General features: G+C 31.2%; 1 protein-coding gene across 1 annotated transcript; it reads right to left on the bottom strand.

The window, feature by feature from the left end:
* Positions 1 to 581: 581 nt before the first annotated feature.
* Positions 582 to 12274, bottom strand: LOC125066622. Its single transcript, XM_047674770.1, has 13 exons — positions 12102 to 12274; positions 8311 to 8555; positions 7828 to 8002; positions 7323 to 7483; positions 6941 to 7239; positions 6600 to 6856; positions 5946 to 6144; positions 5415 to 5684; positions 2846 to 3037; positions 2425 to 2580; positions 1830 to 2058; positions 1431 to 1624; positions 582 to 1067 (listed from the first exon to the last, which is right to left on the bottom strand). Exons 2-13 carry the CDS (start codon positions 8544 to 8546, stop codon positions 934 to 936), a joined length of 2502 nt encoding a protein of 833 aa, XP_047530726.1. The 5' UTR covers positions 8547 to 8555; positions 12102 to 12274; the 3' UTR covers positions 582 to 933.
* Positions 12275 to 12493: the final 219 nt, after the last annotated feature.

The raw sequence follows: 12493 nt of genomic DNA, 5'->3' as shown, positions 1-12493 counted from the left end.
TTATACAAAATAGTAAAATAAAACAAATGAAAATAGACATTTAGGGTATATTGATACTAAGACATGTTATGTATATTTGAAGCTTGATTTAAATTGTAACATTATTATAATTAAATACCAAAGATTTAAACAATGAACAAACGATTATGGTAAATGTTACCAGCTTAAAATAATTATTAATAAAACTAGATAAGTATTATTTTTGATTTGGTAACAGACTAGAAAACTATTAGTGTCAATTATTATTATTTCTCAATATTGTGTGTGTTGGTTATAAAAACGGTGGGATGTTGGTAATATTGTTGCAGTGGCTATACGATATATATATAACTCATGGGTATCTTATGGTTATCATAATGTAATGTTTATATATCAAATAATGATGATATCCAATATGCGTTTTTTATGGCTGTGGCTGTCAAACTCCTAACATATATGTTTTTTTTATTATATTTGTTTTGAAAATATGATTAATCTCAAACAGACAACATTTTATTTTTTATAAATTATGTGTAAACTTTTACAATAATATAAAACTCAACAGATACTTATTTTACAAAAATATGCAATTTTTAATAATTAGGTACCTAACTAAATTATTATGCCTACATTAAAAATACGTAAATTTCAATAGAAATTGTGCAAAGTACAATGTGTAAAAAAAAAATAATTACCCCTCGAACCAGTAAATAAGGTAATCTTGTCAAATAAATAAACTTGCTTTAAAATAAGGTATTCTTAATTACATAACATCGTACCTAACTGTGATATTTTTATCACGCAAAATTTAAGAGCTCAGTGTTTTTCATTAATCATTATATAAGACTTTTATCATTATCATTTTATAACATAATATAATTACAAATTAAAACAAAATTAAATTCGGTAGGAATGTTACGTAGAATAAATTTTATAGGTATACACTATACATCTTTAAAAATAATTTAGAAGATAAGTGAAAATTAAAAGGACAATACTAAAACCAACTCTGCCACAACCGCTGTAACATCCGAAGTCATTAATTTGAACTTGATACCTTATATTGTATGGGAATCTGCAAGCATTATCTGAAAGAAACAATTAATATATTTATAAACCTTTACATTATTATTATCGATACAAAAAATTAAACTATAACGTGTGTCTGTACATTAAGAAAAAAAAAATACTTGGTGTCGTGTGACACCCGATGTTAGCGAAGATATTTAACTCAAAATTTTAAATTAAATCGCACTTTTAAGCATGAAAAGTATAAGAAATTAATAAGAAAAGAAAAAAGTGAGTGAATAAATAGTGCATAAGTATCTGTCCACTATATCCTAGATGACTTATAGCTCATGAGGCAAGCCGTTGCCGAAATCGGTCAGAAGGACAATATCCTTACTTTGAGTAGAACCAATTAAAAAAAAAGATAATAAGTATTTAAATACCTGTACAAATTGAAGTAAAAGTTGTTGTTGTTGCAGGCACAAGTGACGATACAGATATGTAAAAGAATGGACAAGAACCGATTGTCCAACGTCCGTCACAAGGATTCTGCAGATCGATCTCGACGTTTCCAGTACTCGCCAAAGTTTGACATATCACATCACTTTCACCTTGACCAGTACTAGTTGAGTTTTGACTAGAAAATAAATTAGTTTCATTGACATCGTGTTATCATAAATCATATCGATACGTTTCAATATTATTATAATTTGATCGCGTAATGGTTAACACAACTGAACTTTCAATTCGGTAAATATTATTGTCATGGAAAATGAAACTGATTGTTCAAACCAGAGAATTTCATCGGCAGTAGATATAAAATCCTAAAATCAAGAACTCACCTCGGTTGCCTTACGAAACGTGAGTAGCAAACTACGAGACTGCCCATTCCTGCATTAATCCTTACAATCCGAACTCTCCTGTTACCGTTCCCTCCATAAAAATAATTGGGACTGATGGAATAATAATTTACGGAGCCCGGTTCTAGATAATCATCGAACTGCCTCGTGCCCGATGTTGATTCAGAATTATAAGTTGATCCACACAGGGGGTTCACTATTCTTCGTCCAACTACAAGATATCATTGTATTTTATATTATTTATTGATTGGATTCTTATGTTATTAGGATTATACAGCAGGTAATAGTTTAAGCAAATTGCATTTCTCATGTGAATGTGAATTTCCATAGTTTATTATCATGTATTATATTGTGTTCATTATTAATAATACATTGCTGCTCAGCCGTATACAATGATTGAAGGAGATAATGTTTTATAAATAAATGGTGTGTTAACTCATATTTTATCAAAGACAAAGGAGAAAGTTATGAGAAATAAAAAATTAAAATTACGTTCCAAATTATTTGGCCACGACTGGCATACTAATGTGAAAATCGTCGAGTAAAAGCAAAGCCTATCTTTTCAAACTGTTTTTACCTTGTTCGATACTTGCAAGTACAGTATTCATCGCAGCCGCTGCATTATTGCCATCAGAATTTAAAGATATGGTCCGAATATCATTGTGTACATCTCGTACTAAAGTCCAGAGATTATCGTACTGGTTCGTTGCTGTAGCGAACAACATCCTTAAATCTGAAATAAAAGTAGTTATTTTCTTTAAATAAAATTTCAAAGTGTGAAGTTAATTAATTATAAGCGGTTAATCAACATCTCAACAACAACTTACATTAGTTATTAATCGAATTTCAAAAACTGTAGAATTATTATTGATTCGACTTATACATAATAAATACAGTAAGTATTTAGATATATTTTATGATAGGTACTTTTCTATACAGATCACAGATAATACTTATTTTTTTCTCTAAGTTTTCGAAACAGATTATTATGATATTACCTGGTACAGTTTCATTTAAAATTCTTGCTTGTTCCCAAGTCAATTGAGTATTTTGAACACTGGAGCTGAGTAAAAAGAGAATGACTGTAGAGTTCCCGCCAACGTAGTTTGCTGTTCGTTCATTTTCTAGTTCACTTTGCATCATAATTCGAATATTTGTTAATGCTGTTTCAAGATTCACACCGCTGAGTACTAAAAAAAACATACTATATTTAATACTAATAAGGTCATGGTGATCGGTCAAAACGTTTTGAAACAGTTTTGAAGTAATGAAATGAATCTGAAAAAGTTATAATACTGTAGGGGTACTGGTCCCTAGCTTACTTGTTGTTACTATTTCTTGAGTAAAAGAACACTTTCTTGCTGGTCGGATCGGAATGATTTTATTTCAAAAATGTGTCGATATATATACAAAATCTAAGAATAATTTAAGAATAAAGTTACAAAATTTACAATGATAAAAATTATGATTCAGCCAATTAAAAGTTATACATTACAATTGAAAATATTTTGGAAATTAAACTACGAATTAAATGTTCGATTTTTCGACCAATGACGACGCCGCAATTTCGTATGTTCATTTCGTGTGTTGACACGAAAGTCCGATAGAGCGCGCTGGGTAAGCGCCGTGTGCGCTTGCCGATTTTCGCGTAGTATAAATAGCTCCCGAATTTGGTTTTTAATTTAGTCGGAGCGCGTCTCTGGACGTCGACGCATGTATGAATTATAATGTAGAATGCAATTCCTACAATACCAATATCCAATTTAATATTGAATTTAATTTTAGAACCGGCTTAATGTTAAAAAATAAAACACAGTAATTGTTGAATCTGCGAATATGTTACTTGGTGGTAGGGCTTTGTGCAAGCCCGTCAGGGTAGGTACCATCAACTCATCAGATATTCTACCTTCAAACAGCAACAGTTAGTATTGCTGTGTTCCGGTTTGAAAGGTGGAAAAATGATTTCTTGTTGAGTTTAAAAAAATATATTGACACCAGCTATTCACAATAAGATAAGTTAAACCATGCACTTCTAATGACTTCGTATAGAAAGAGGGAGAGAAAAAGAGAGAGAGAGACTAGTCGAACTTCAAAGCTACACATCATTGGACACCTAGGACAAATCATAATAAATAAGACAAATTAATAAAAGTATATAAGAATGAATATATTATAAAAATACGTCTACTTCGTTGATGCAGGATTAATAAATGGATATATTTGATGTATATAAATATTACATTCTATAAATCATGTAATATAACGATTAATAAGTTTTTTAACATCCTAGGCACTTTCATGAAGTATATTTTCATTTAAAATTCAATTTCGGATTTATGGGTAATTTATTGATCTTTAGTCTAATAGTTATTTATATGTTTAATGATGCGATAAATTGCATAGTATCGTGTTATCTTAAGTGTTTCCAAATACCTTGCAAGTATTCCACTCAGAATGCCTTCTCAAGTGGGTATTTGTGTTTTTCTTTGTAAACGCATATTATTAAACATGATTTAAAAATTTTAACTTATGAGAAAAGTTCATTTTACGTATGTTCGTAGATTAAATTTTTAATAATGTAATCCAATTATTGGATTTAATGAGCTTGACTCCTACAGCAAGGGTCATCACATTCATCCACGAAGACCATTCCCAGTACTGTGACTTCAAAGTGAATGATCACAGCAAAAGGTCTGAAATTTCTTTCAATCGACTAGACGATTAATCAAGAGGGAAAGACTAGTAGCCTTTACAAACGCTTTACTATACACAGCGGGTACATCGACAAGCGTCGTCCATACAAACTCTATTGACAGGTCCTATTTAATAGGTCAGGAATTATAAATAAAACAGTTGCATGATGATTGCATGATTAGATGAAAACTGCTGATATGTGATATTATCGTGTAAAAAGATGAATATTCTCAAGAAGTATTTTGAATACCAAGAAAAAGTGTCATGTGTAAAAAAATAAGCGCCAGTGAATCCAATCAGCCTAATAAGATCCAAGTAGTTTCAAAAACATGTCCAGCCAAATAGTGTATCACTCCAGATAATACAAAAAAAAAAATTAAAATTAAATACAATTATATTATCTATATATTATCCTCTGTTAATGTACACAAAAAAAGAGGAAAAACAGAAGTACTTGTAATATATCATAATAGTATAATGAACGTTACAATAACATAGTCTTCTCATTTAAGAGTGATCTGTGTCTTTATAAGATTCGAATATTTAAGAAGAAAAGAAGATTTCTTTCTACTTTACTTTGTTTTTCTGCACTTACTGATTTTTGTGTAGTAGTATTTTAATGCAGAAAATAAAACGAAATTCAGTACTAGGATGTTGCTGTACTCTACTCTTAACTTTTTATGTAAATAACTTTACTTATAAGAATAAAACTCATAGTACGCTATTTACAAAATGCATTTATCATGTACCTACGTTATTAAATATAAATAGAAAGTGCACTTTTGTTTGATCACACACGTGAAATATAATATCTCATGGGGTGTTTTGACTATTTTTTGGGGTAAAAACATATTAAAAAGAAAGTCAACTTACGTGATTGATGTCTCGCCATTGTATATTCTGTGTGAAAATCAGCCAGAGAAAAGGTTTTATTTATTATAACATTTCCGTCGAAAGCACTCAGTAAAGTAACACTTGATCCAAACTTTCCAACTTCTATGTTATCGAGAATGAAGGAGATAGCTGGATATATGGTCTGATACTGCCAGGATGAATCGACCACCAAGTAAAGATTTGTCTTGAGTCTGTAGTTATTTGAACTTATATCAGTAGAGAAACAGCTTAAATCGTTTAGATTGTTGCCTGAAAATATTGAAAATTGTTTAATATTTTATTTAATATTTTTACGTTCATTCATATGTGTTGCAATTTCATTTGCGTTGTATATCGTATAATGTTCGATATGAAAGCCTAAGAACCAATCATCGTCAGTATTTAATATCAGACATTGACGACTCTTTTCGTCGCGTTGGATCCCGTCGAGAACTCTTTTCATCGATAAATAACCCAAATGAATCATTTAATGTATTAAAATATTAGTTTTTGTCAAAACCCGATACTTACTTACGTAACTTTGAAAATTAGTAACAGCACTGTTAACTGGTTGTTCTAAGCCTCCGATAATTGTTCCACGTAGGGGTATATTTGTGTCTAGAGCAGCAGCAAACGCGTAGGTTTCAGCAACTAAATTAGTATTTGTTACGAGTTCTTGAAGTAGATTTCTTCGATTACAAGCTCTGCGAGTTGAATCGAACACTCCATTCTGAAAACAGTTTACCCTTTGACAAAGATCTATAAGCTAATAGATGTTTTGAGTAATTATAGTAAATTGGGTAACACAGAGAGTCACTATATCGTATACACTTACAATATTAAATATGTATAAATTATTCATACATAGTCCATACGAGAGATTTAGTATGATAGTAATACATATTTTTATTTATTATTAACCTTATAATATGCTATAATTATAGTCTGTGCTTTTTCTAAAAAAAAAAACACTTGATTCTCAAACCTATTGATGCAGAGTATGTATTATTTTTATAAGTAAAATTGTTCACATAAGAAGTGACCAAAATTGCATTGATATCTTGGACTATCTTTGTCAGGACCGACTATTCTATTACTGTTTAATGATCAGTAAAAAACCTAAGAATATTTTACGAAAACACTTTGAAAGATATCTGGTGGCAAAAAAATCTTAATAAAACTAACCCTTGCAGAGTAATACATATCAAGAAGCTGTGACAGTTTTAATGATGATCCCTGTAATGCAGAATTCACAAGGTTGCCTAATATGAATCCATCCATGCCACCACGTATTTCAGGATCAGACATTTCAATATTAGTTCGACTGCTAAGCATATAATATCTCTGAGCTTGTGTTGAGTTCCAATTACCAGCTGCACCGATCGATATAGAGGTACTGCCTCTTTCTATATTTTGAATAAGAACAGCTTCAGCTAAATCTCCTGAAATACGAGAAATGTTACGTCATTTTTATTTAATAATCAATAGTAATACGTGTAATAATAATGAAATAATAATAATTTTACCTGTTAACGTGGTTGGAAACGTAGAAGTAACAAATTGTTGGATATTCGGATCGTTTATTATAGAACCCTTAGCTAGTTCCAAAATTGGTATCGTTTGGAATTGTGCTCCACCAGCTATACCCGCCAGGACATTACCAGCAGACACAGCACCCCATGGTGTGTTAACGACCCCACCAAGAATTGGACATTGACTCTCTCCTAGTAACTGACGTTCAGATTTTACCCCATTTAGATCGGTATATTCGATATCGTCTTTCGGATTAAATTGTCTCATTTGGCCGTTTTTATCTGCGGAATTTCTAAAACAATAAATATGTTAGTCAACTTATTTGATTTCTTACAATTTATATTACTAATTTCTACATAACTAGTAGGTACTTACAATTTAGAGAGATCCAAAATTTCAACATCATCTTTCATAGCATGACGTGAAACATCACGAATGGTCCTCAAGTCGCGATACTGCGCTAATGTATTACAAGTATTTTCATTTCCACGAATGCGAGCATCGATTGTTGTTGATATCATATTATGTAGAGCACACTACAAAACAATATTCAATAATTATAATGTTTTAAATATCGCAAACAACCTTTTCCTATCGCTAAATTATACTGAAATTAAATAGATCAGTTTCATTTGTGAAATGAAATATATTGACAAGTTAGCCAAAAAACAGTTATGTATCTGGTAAATTCAGGGATTTGTATAGGACTCTAAAATAATCCGGAAAAAACCGACCGGAAGGAATCAGGCAGGCATAATATAAGATATAAATAAAACGACGCCAAATTACACACACACAGACACACATGACCACACATGCATGTGTAGTAATTTCGGGAAAACAAATGTTTTTAAAATAATATAATTATATTATGTTTTACCTTTAAAGCAGAATTTATAGTGTTATTGGACAAAACTTGCAAATTGCCTGGAATAATTTTCGTAAGAAGCAACTTGTTACGATAAAATGAATGGGAAGTAGGTGCGAATGGCAACACGGACGATGACACTATGTTGGCTCCTGGTTGATGGTATTCAATACCATCTTGTCTGTATCTGTAAAATATAAATCTAAGTTGAGAACCCATTCCTTTTTTAAAACATGGATACGTTATTTAATACATTAATGACTTCGAGCTTATTAAAGCTAGTTGAGGGACTTAGGTAGCAAAATTTTAAGGTCTAGGCGTCTAAACTGCAGGTAAAGAAAATAGATAAACATAGAGAAAATGGAAGATAAGTACAAACGTCGCTTGTGTTACAACAGTCGGCTTTATCGCAATAGCAGCGGTCATTTAGGCACAATATAAATTATAAAAATTGTAGGAAATTCACAAAATCTTGAAATAATTTGTTTAACTTACGTTTGAAGTAATATAACAACCAATTGCCTCAAATCCATGTTAACATTGGGATTGTCCTCAATTTTAGTGATTATATCTATTAAAACAGACATTGATGTTGGTGGTAGGTTGTTTCTGTTTATTAACATGATATCTGTGTAACATTCTCTGAGGTCGGGAGCTACACTCGTTTGAGCCGTCAACTGTGCATGCACACAGCTCGTGGCAGCTGACATTAACATCACCAACCAAAACATGGTGACGGTCTGCAACAAAAGGACGAAAATTAAATAAACAAGTTCTTCGCCGGCTCGAATGAGTCTTGTTTTAGAAATCCTATAAAATATGTAGAATTCATAATTATGGATTATCGCTTGTATCGAATTCGTTTCACTTGAATGTCGGCATATTATGCGTCGGATCGTTTAGTCCAACAAACCGAGATGGCAAAGTAGATATCCTCGTAATACGTCAAGACGTCTAGAATACGTCGTTCTATTAAGCCAAATACACACTCAGCAATACTCAGTGGGGCAGTGTTGTGAGAAAAATATAAAGCAGTGGGAGTTTTACATACTGTTTCTATATAAGAAATAAACTAAAATATAAATAAATAATAATAGTCATTATCTGACAGTTACATTACAATTTGTATTACAATCTATTTAAAGCAAATCTTACATACATATATCGGGTTCTCTACCAAGAAACAAGGACCCATAATAATAAAATTCAAAGTATCGTTATGGGATCTATTATAAGTAAGCGAGACAAAATAACTAAAAGAAAGTAATATTTCGCGCCATTTCACGCAAACGATCACAGACTTTTTCAATTATTATTTTTTGGAACGGCAAGTGGAGTCTGATTGTCATTTGTCACTAGTGGAATCTAAGAAATGATATCACTTACATGAATTGTTTTACACTTTCTATAAACAAGAACTGTATAATTTATTAAGGTTCGGTGGAAGAACACCTTATGCGTGTGCCTCTGCCAGGCCTTAAAACCAACCTTTACTTTTTAAATAAAAAAATTAAATTCAGTTGAAAATGCATTTTAAAAAACAATCAAAAACTTGAATGTCTTTATTCTAAAATGGAATTCACTTAAGGTTATGTACATATTTAAAATACATTTATTACAAATAACCAAATCTCCACCTAGAACCAAAAGGAAATAACTCAATATACATTTTCAATAAACTTTAGACCGTCTCCGAACTGTTTCAGGTATTTTATCTGATTGATAAATATGGCTGGTGTTTTTCGACACACTATCTTGTCGATAGTGTTGATGCATCGTTATATTGTATTGTATTTTCACCAAGAATACGCATGCTATGATATAAATAATAATGACGAATGAGTTCAGACATTCAGATTCTTTGTATATGTAACTTATCTACTTGAAGGTATTATGATTATCAAAAGAAAAATTAAGGAGCGACTAAAAATTAACGAATGATTGATTTAACTGTAAGCAATAGTAAACCTAGTTATTAATTGGTATTAAGTTTTTTTATGACTTCGGTAGGTGAACAATTTTACTACCTGATAGTGGACAGCGCTGTTCATAGTCATTGGCGCCGTATACAATTTTAACCATTTCTTACATAACCTTTGGAATTGAGATATATATGTGTCCCTTGTGATACTAGTTATGTTGACTCACTCACTCTTAAAACCGTAACACGAAAATACAAAGTATTACTACTTGGCGGTACAATATATGATGAGTGAGTAGCAGACTTACTGACAAAGACAGGACAAGAGAAAGACCTTCATCAAGCTTAATACAATTATTTGCTATTATATTTGAAGATTAGTAGCAAATTTTCTTTAAGTAGCTTTAATAATTTAAAATAAAAATACGCCTTATTTATTCTAATATAAACACTTTTAAACAAAAATATGAAAAGAAGTATTTTTCTCATGAGTATCGTAAAGGTACATACATTTTACATACATTAACAGCCTGGAAATTTCCCACTGCTGGGCTAAAGCCTCCTCTCCATTCCACTCTCTATTTTTTAGGAGAAGATTTGGACCATATTCCATTACGCTGCTCCAATGCGGTTGATGGATACACATGAATGACATGACACAATTTCAACGAAATTCTGCCAGAATTTCGTTGAAATTAGACACATGCAGGTTTCCTCACGACGTTTACCTTCACCGCCGAGCACGAGTTGAATTATAAACACAAATTAAGCAGATGAAAATTCAGTGGTGCATGGCTGGGTTTAAATAATTTAAAATAATATTGCCTAATGACAATTTTAATGTAGATACCAACTTGTTAGCATTATACGAATATATTAATTGCGTATTATGATTAAGACCCTATGAGGCTTATAATTATAACAGCATTCCGAATTGGTTATAAATAAAAATAAATGAGGTTTTAACACGTGCACTTGAATGCATTGTTAAATACAAACGTTACATCTATTTCTCCTAAAACGTTTTGTGTACAGATTTACAATAATACACAATGTAACAGGTTATATTCGTCCAGCAATTTCACCCACGTGGAAATCTATAGCCTTTTTCTAACTAACCTCTTTATTATCATAGATAGTGTAAATTATTCATAGTGAACAAATAAATTAAAATGATTTACGTATTTCCAGTGCAGGAAGAGGTTATCTACAAATAGCCATTTTTTCTTTACAATGTTGATTCCTGCCAAGATGATTCATAAAGGTGTGCATATCTAGCCACTTAAACTTCTGCCACTAGCTACGTAATTAATTTCACTGGGTGAATCATCGTTAGTATCTAACTGTATCTACAGAGATTTCCTGTCGTCAAATGTAACTGTTTTTTTAAACCAAATCAAAATTAGGTCTTATTAAATTGATAAACATTAAACATTTGTTGGTAGGGCTTTGTGCAAACTCGTCTTGGTAGGTTCTGCCCTCTCATTAGATATTCTACCGCGACATAATACTTAGTAGTGTTGTGTTTCGGTTTGAAGGGTGTGTGAGTCAGTGTTACCACAAACACAACGGGCATATTATCTCCCAAGGTTGGAGGCGCATGTGAGGATTTTTTTTATATTTCTTTCATCGTTTATGTCTATGGGCGGTGTTGATCGCTTACCACCAGGAGGTATCATCTATCATTTGCCAGTCCGCCTAACTAATTAATAACCTTACTATTAAAAAGTTATGTTTGACTCATTACCAGTTTAACTATTCATATAAATACTTTAGGTAAAATTATATGTGTATTATGTGATGAACACCTTTGTTTTTTGTATGGCTGGTTTTTCAATACATAAATAACACAATCTATGATGACCTTCAGTTTCATAGCAATTGTAAATATCGTGAGCCATTATCATAAAACACATAACCTAATTTAAGTACTAAGTATCTTAAGGTCGTACTTATTTACAATATTATACTCCTAATATTCGTATTGCAACATGCATGACTACTGAAACGACAAATAAAAGCAATCACATTTGCATAATTATTATTGATAACATTGAAATTTAGCGCGTGATGTTGAAACAAGTAAAAATCTCATATAAAAAGCGCCTAATGAGAAAGTAGTCCTACTCTTTAAAGCAAATAATCATAGGTAATTGATTATGAAAATAAACTTCTATATATTCTAAGTAATGTTCGTCTTTGCTCAGCTATAATTAAAAATTAAATATTCCTTTGTTTTCATTGATTACTTTAAAGAGTAAAGTATTAACTAGAAACACAATCAACGTTATAAGAAGGACTAAATTATGAATACTACCTTGAGTAAATATAGTCACAATTAAACAAATAAAAGTAATATACTTACAATGCACTTATTACAATGTAAACTTTATACAGTGATTATAGTTCGCCTTTCTTTGCACAACACTATGTCATAACACTTAATATAACATATTCCTCACATATAGCTCAGGTATATTAATTGTTCTTCTGGCACACCCAACGCATGCCTAACGTATGCTTATAAAATAAAGGGCAGTATTACTCGATAAGATAATGAAAGCAGGTCTAGATAAATTCGTGATAGCCACATTGTGCGTTCTTATCGAGGTATATCTGTTTTTTGCTAGCGATTACGGCGATAACATTGATTATGGTGAAACCTGTTACTTCGTTACAATAAATATTTTTCAAAGCGCACGCCGGATTCGTTTTTAAGTGTTTGATATCATTAATTAAATAAAATGTTACAAATAC

This window comes from Vanessa atalanta, chromosome 1, assembly GCF_905147765.1.
Source record: "Vanessa atalanta chromosome 1, ilVanAtal1.2, whole genome shotgun sequence".
NCBI lineage: Eukaryota > Metazoa > Arthropoda > Insecta > Lepidoptera > Nymphalidae > Vanessa > Vanessa atalanta.
The sequence above is the reverse complement of the archived record's forward strand: the minus strand, read 5'-3'. Positions and strand labels throughout refer to the sequence as shown.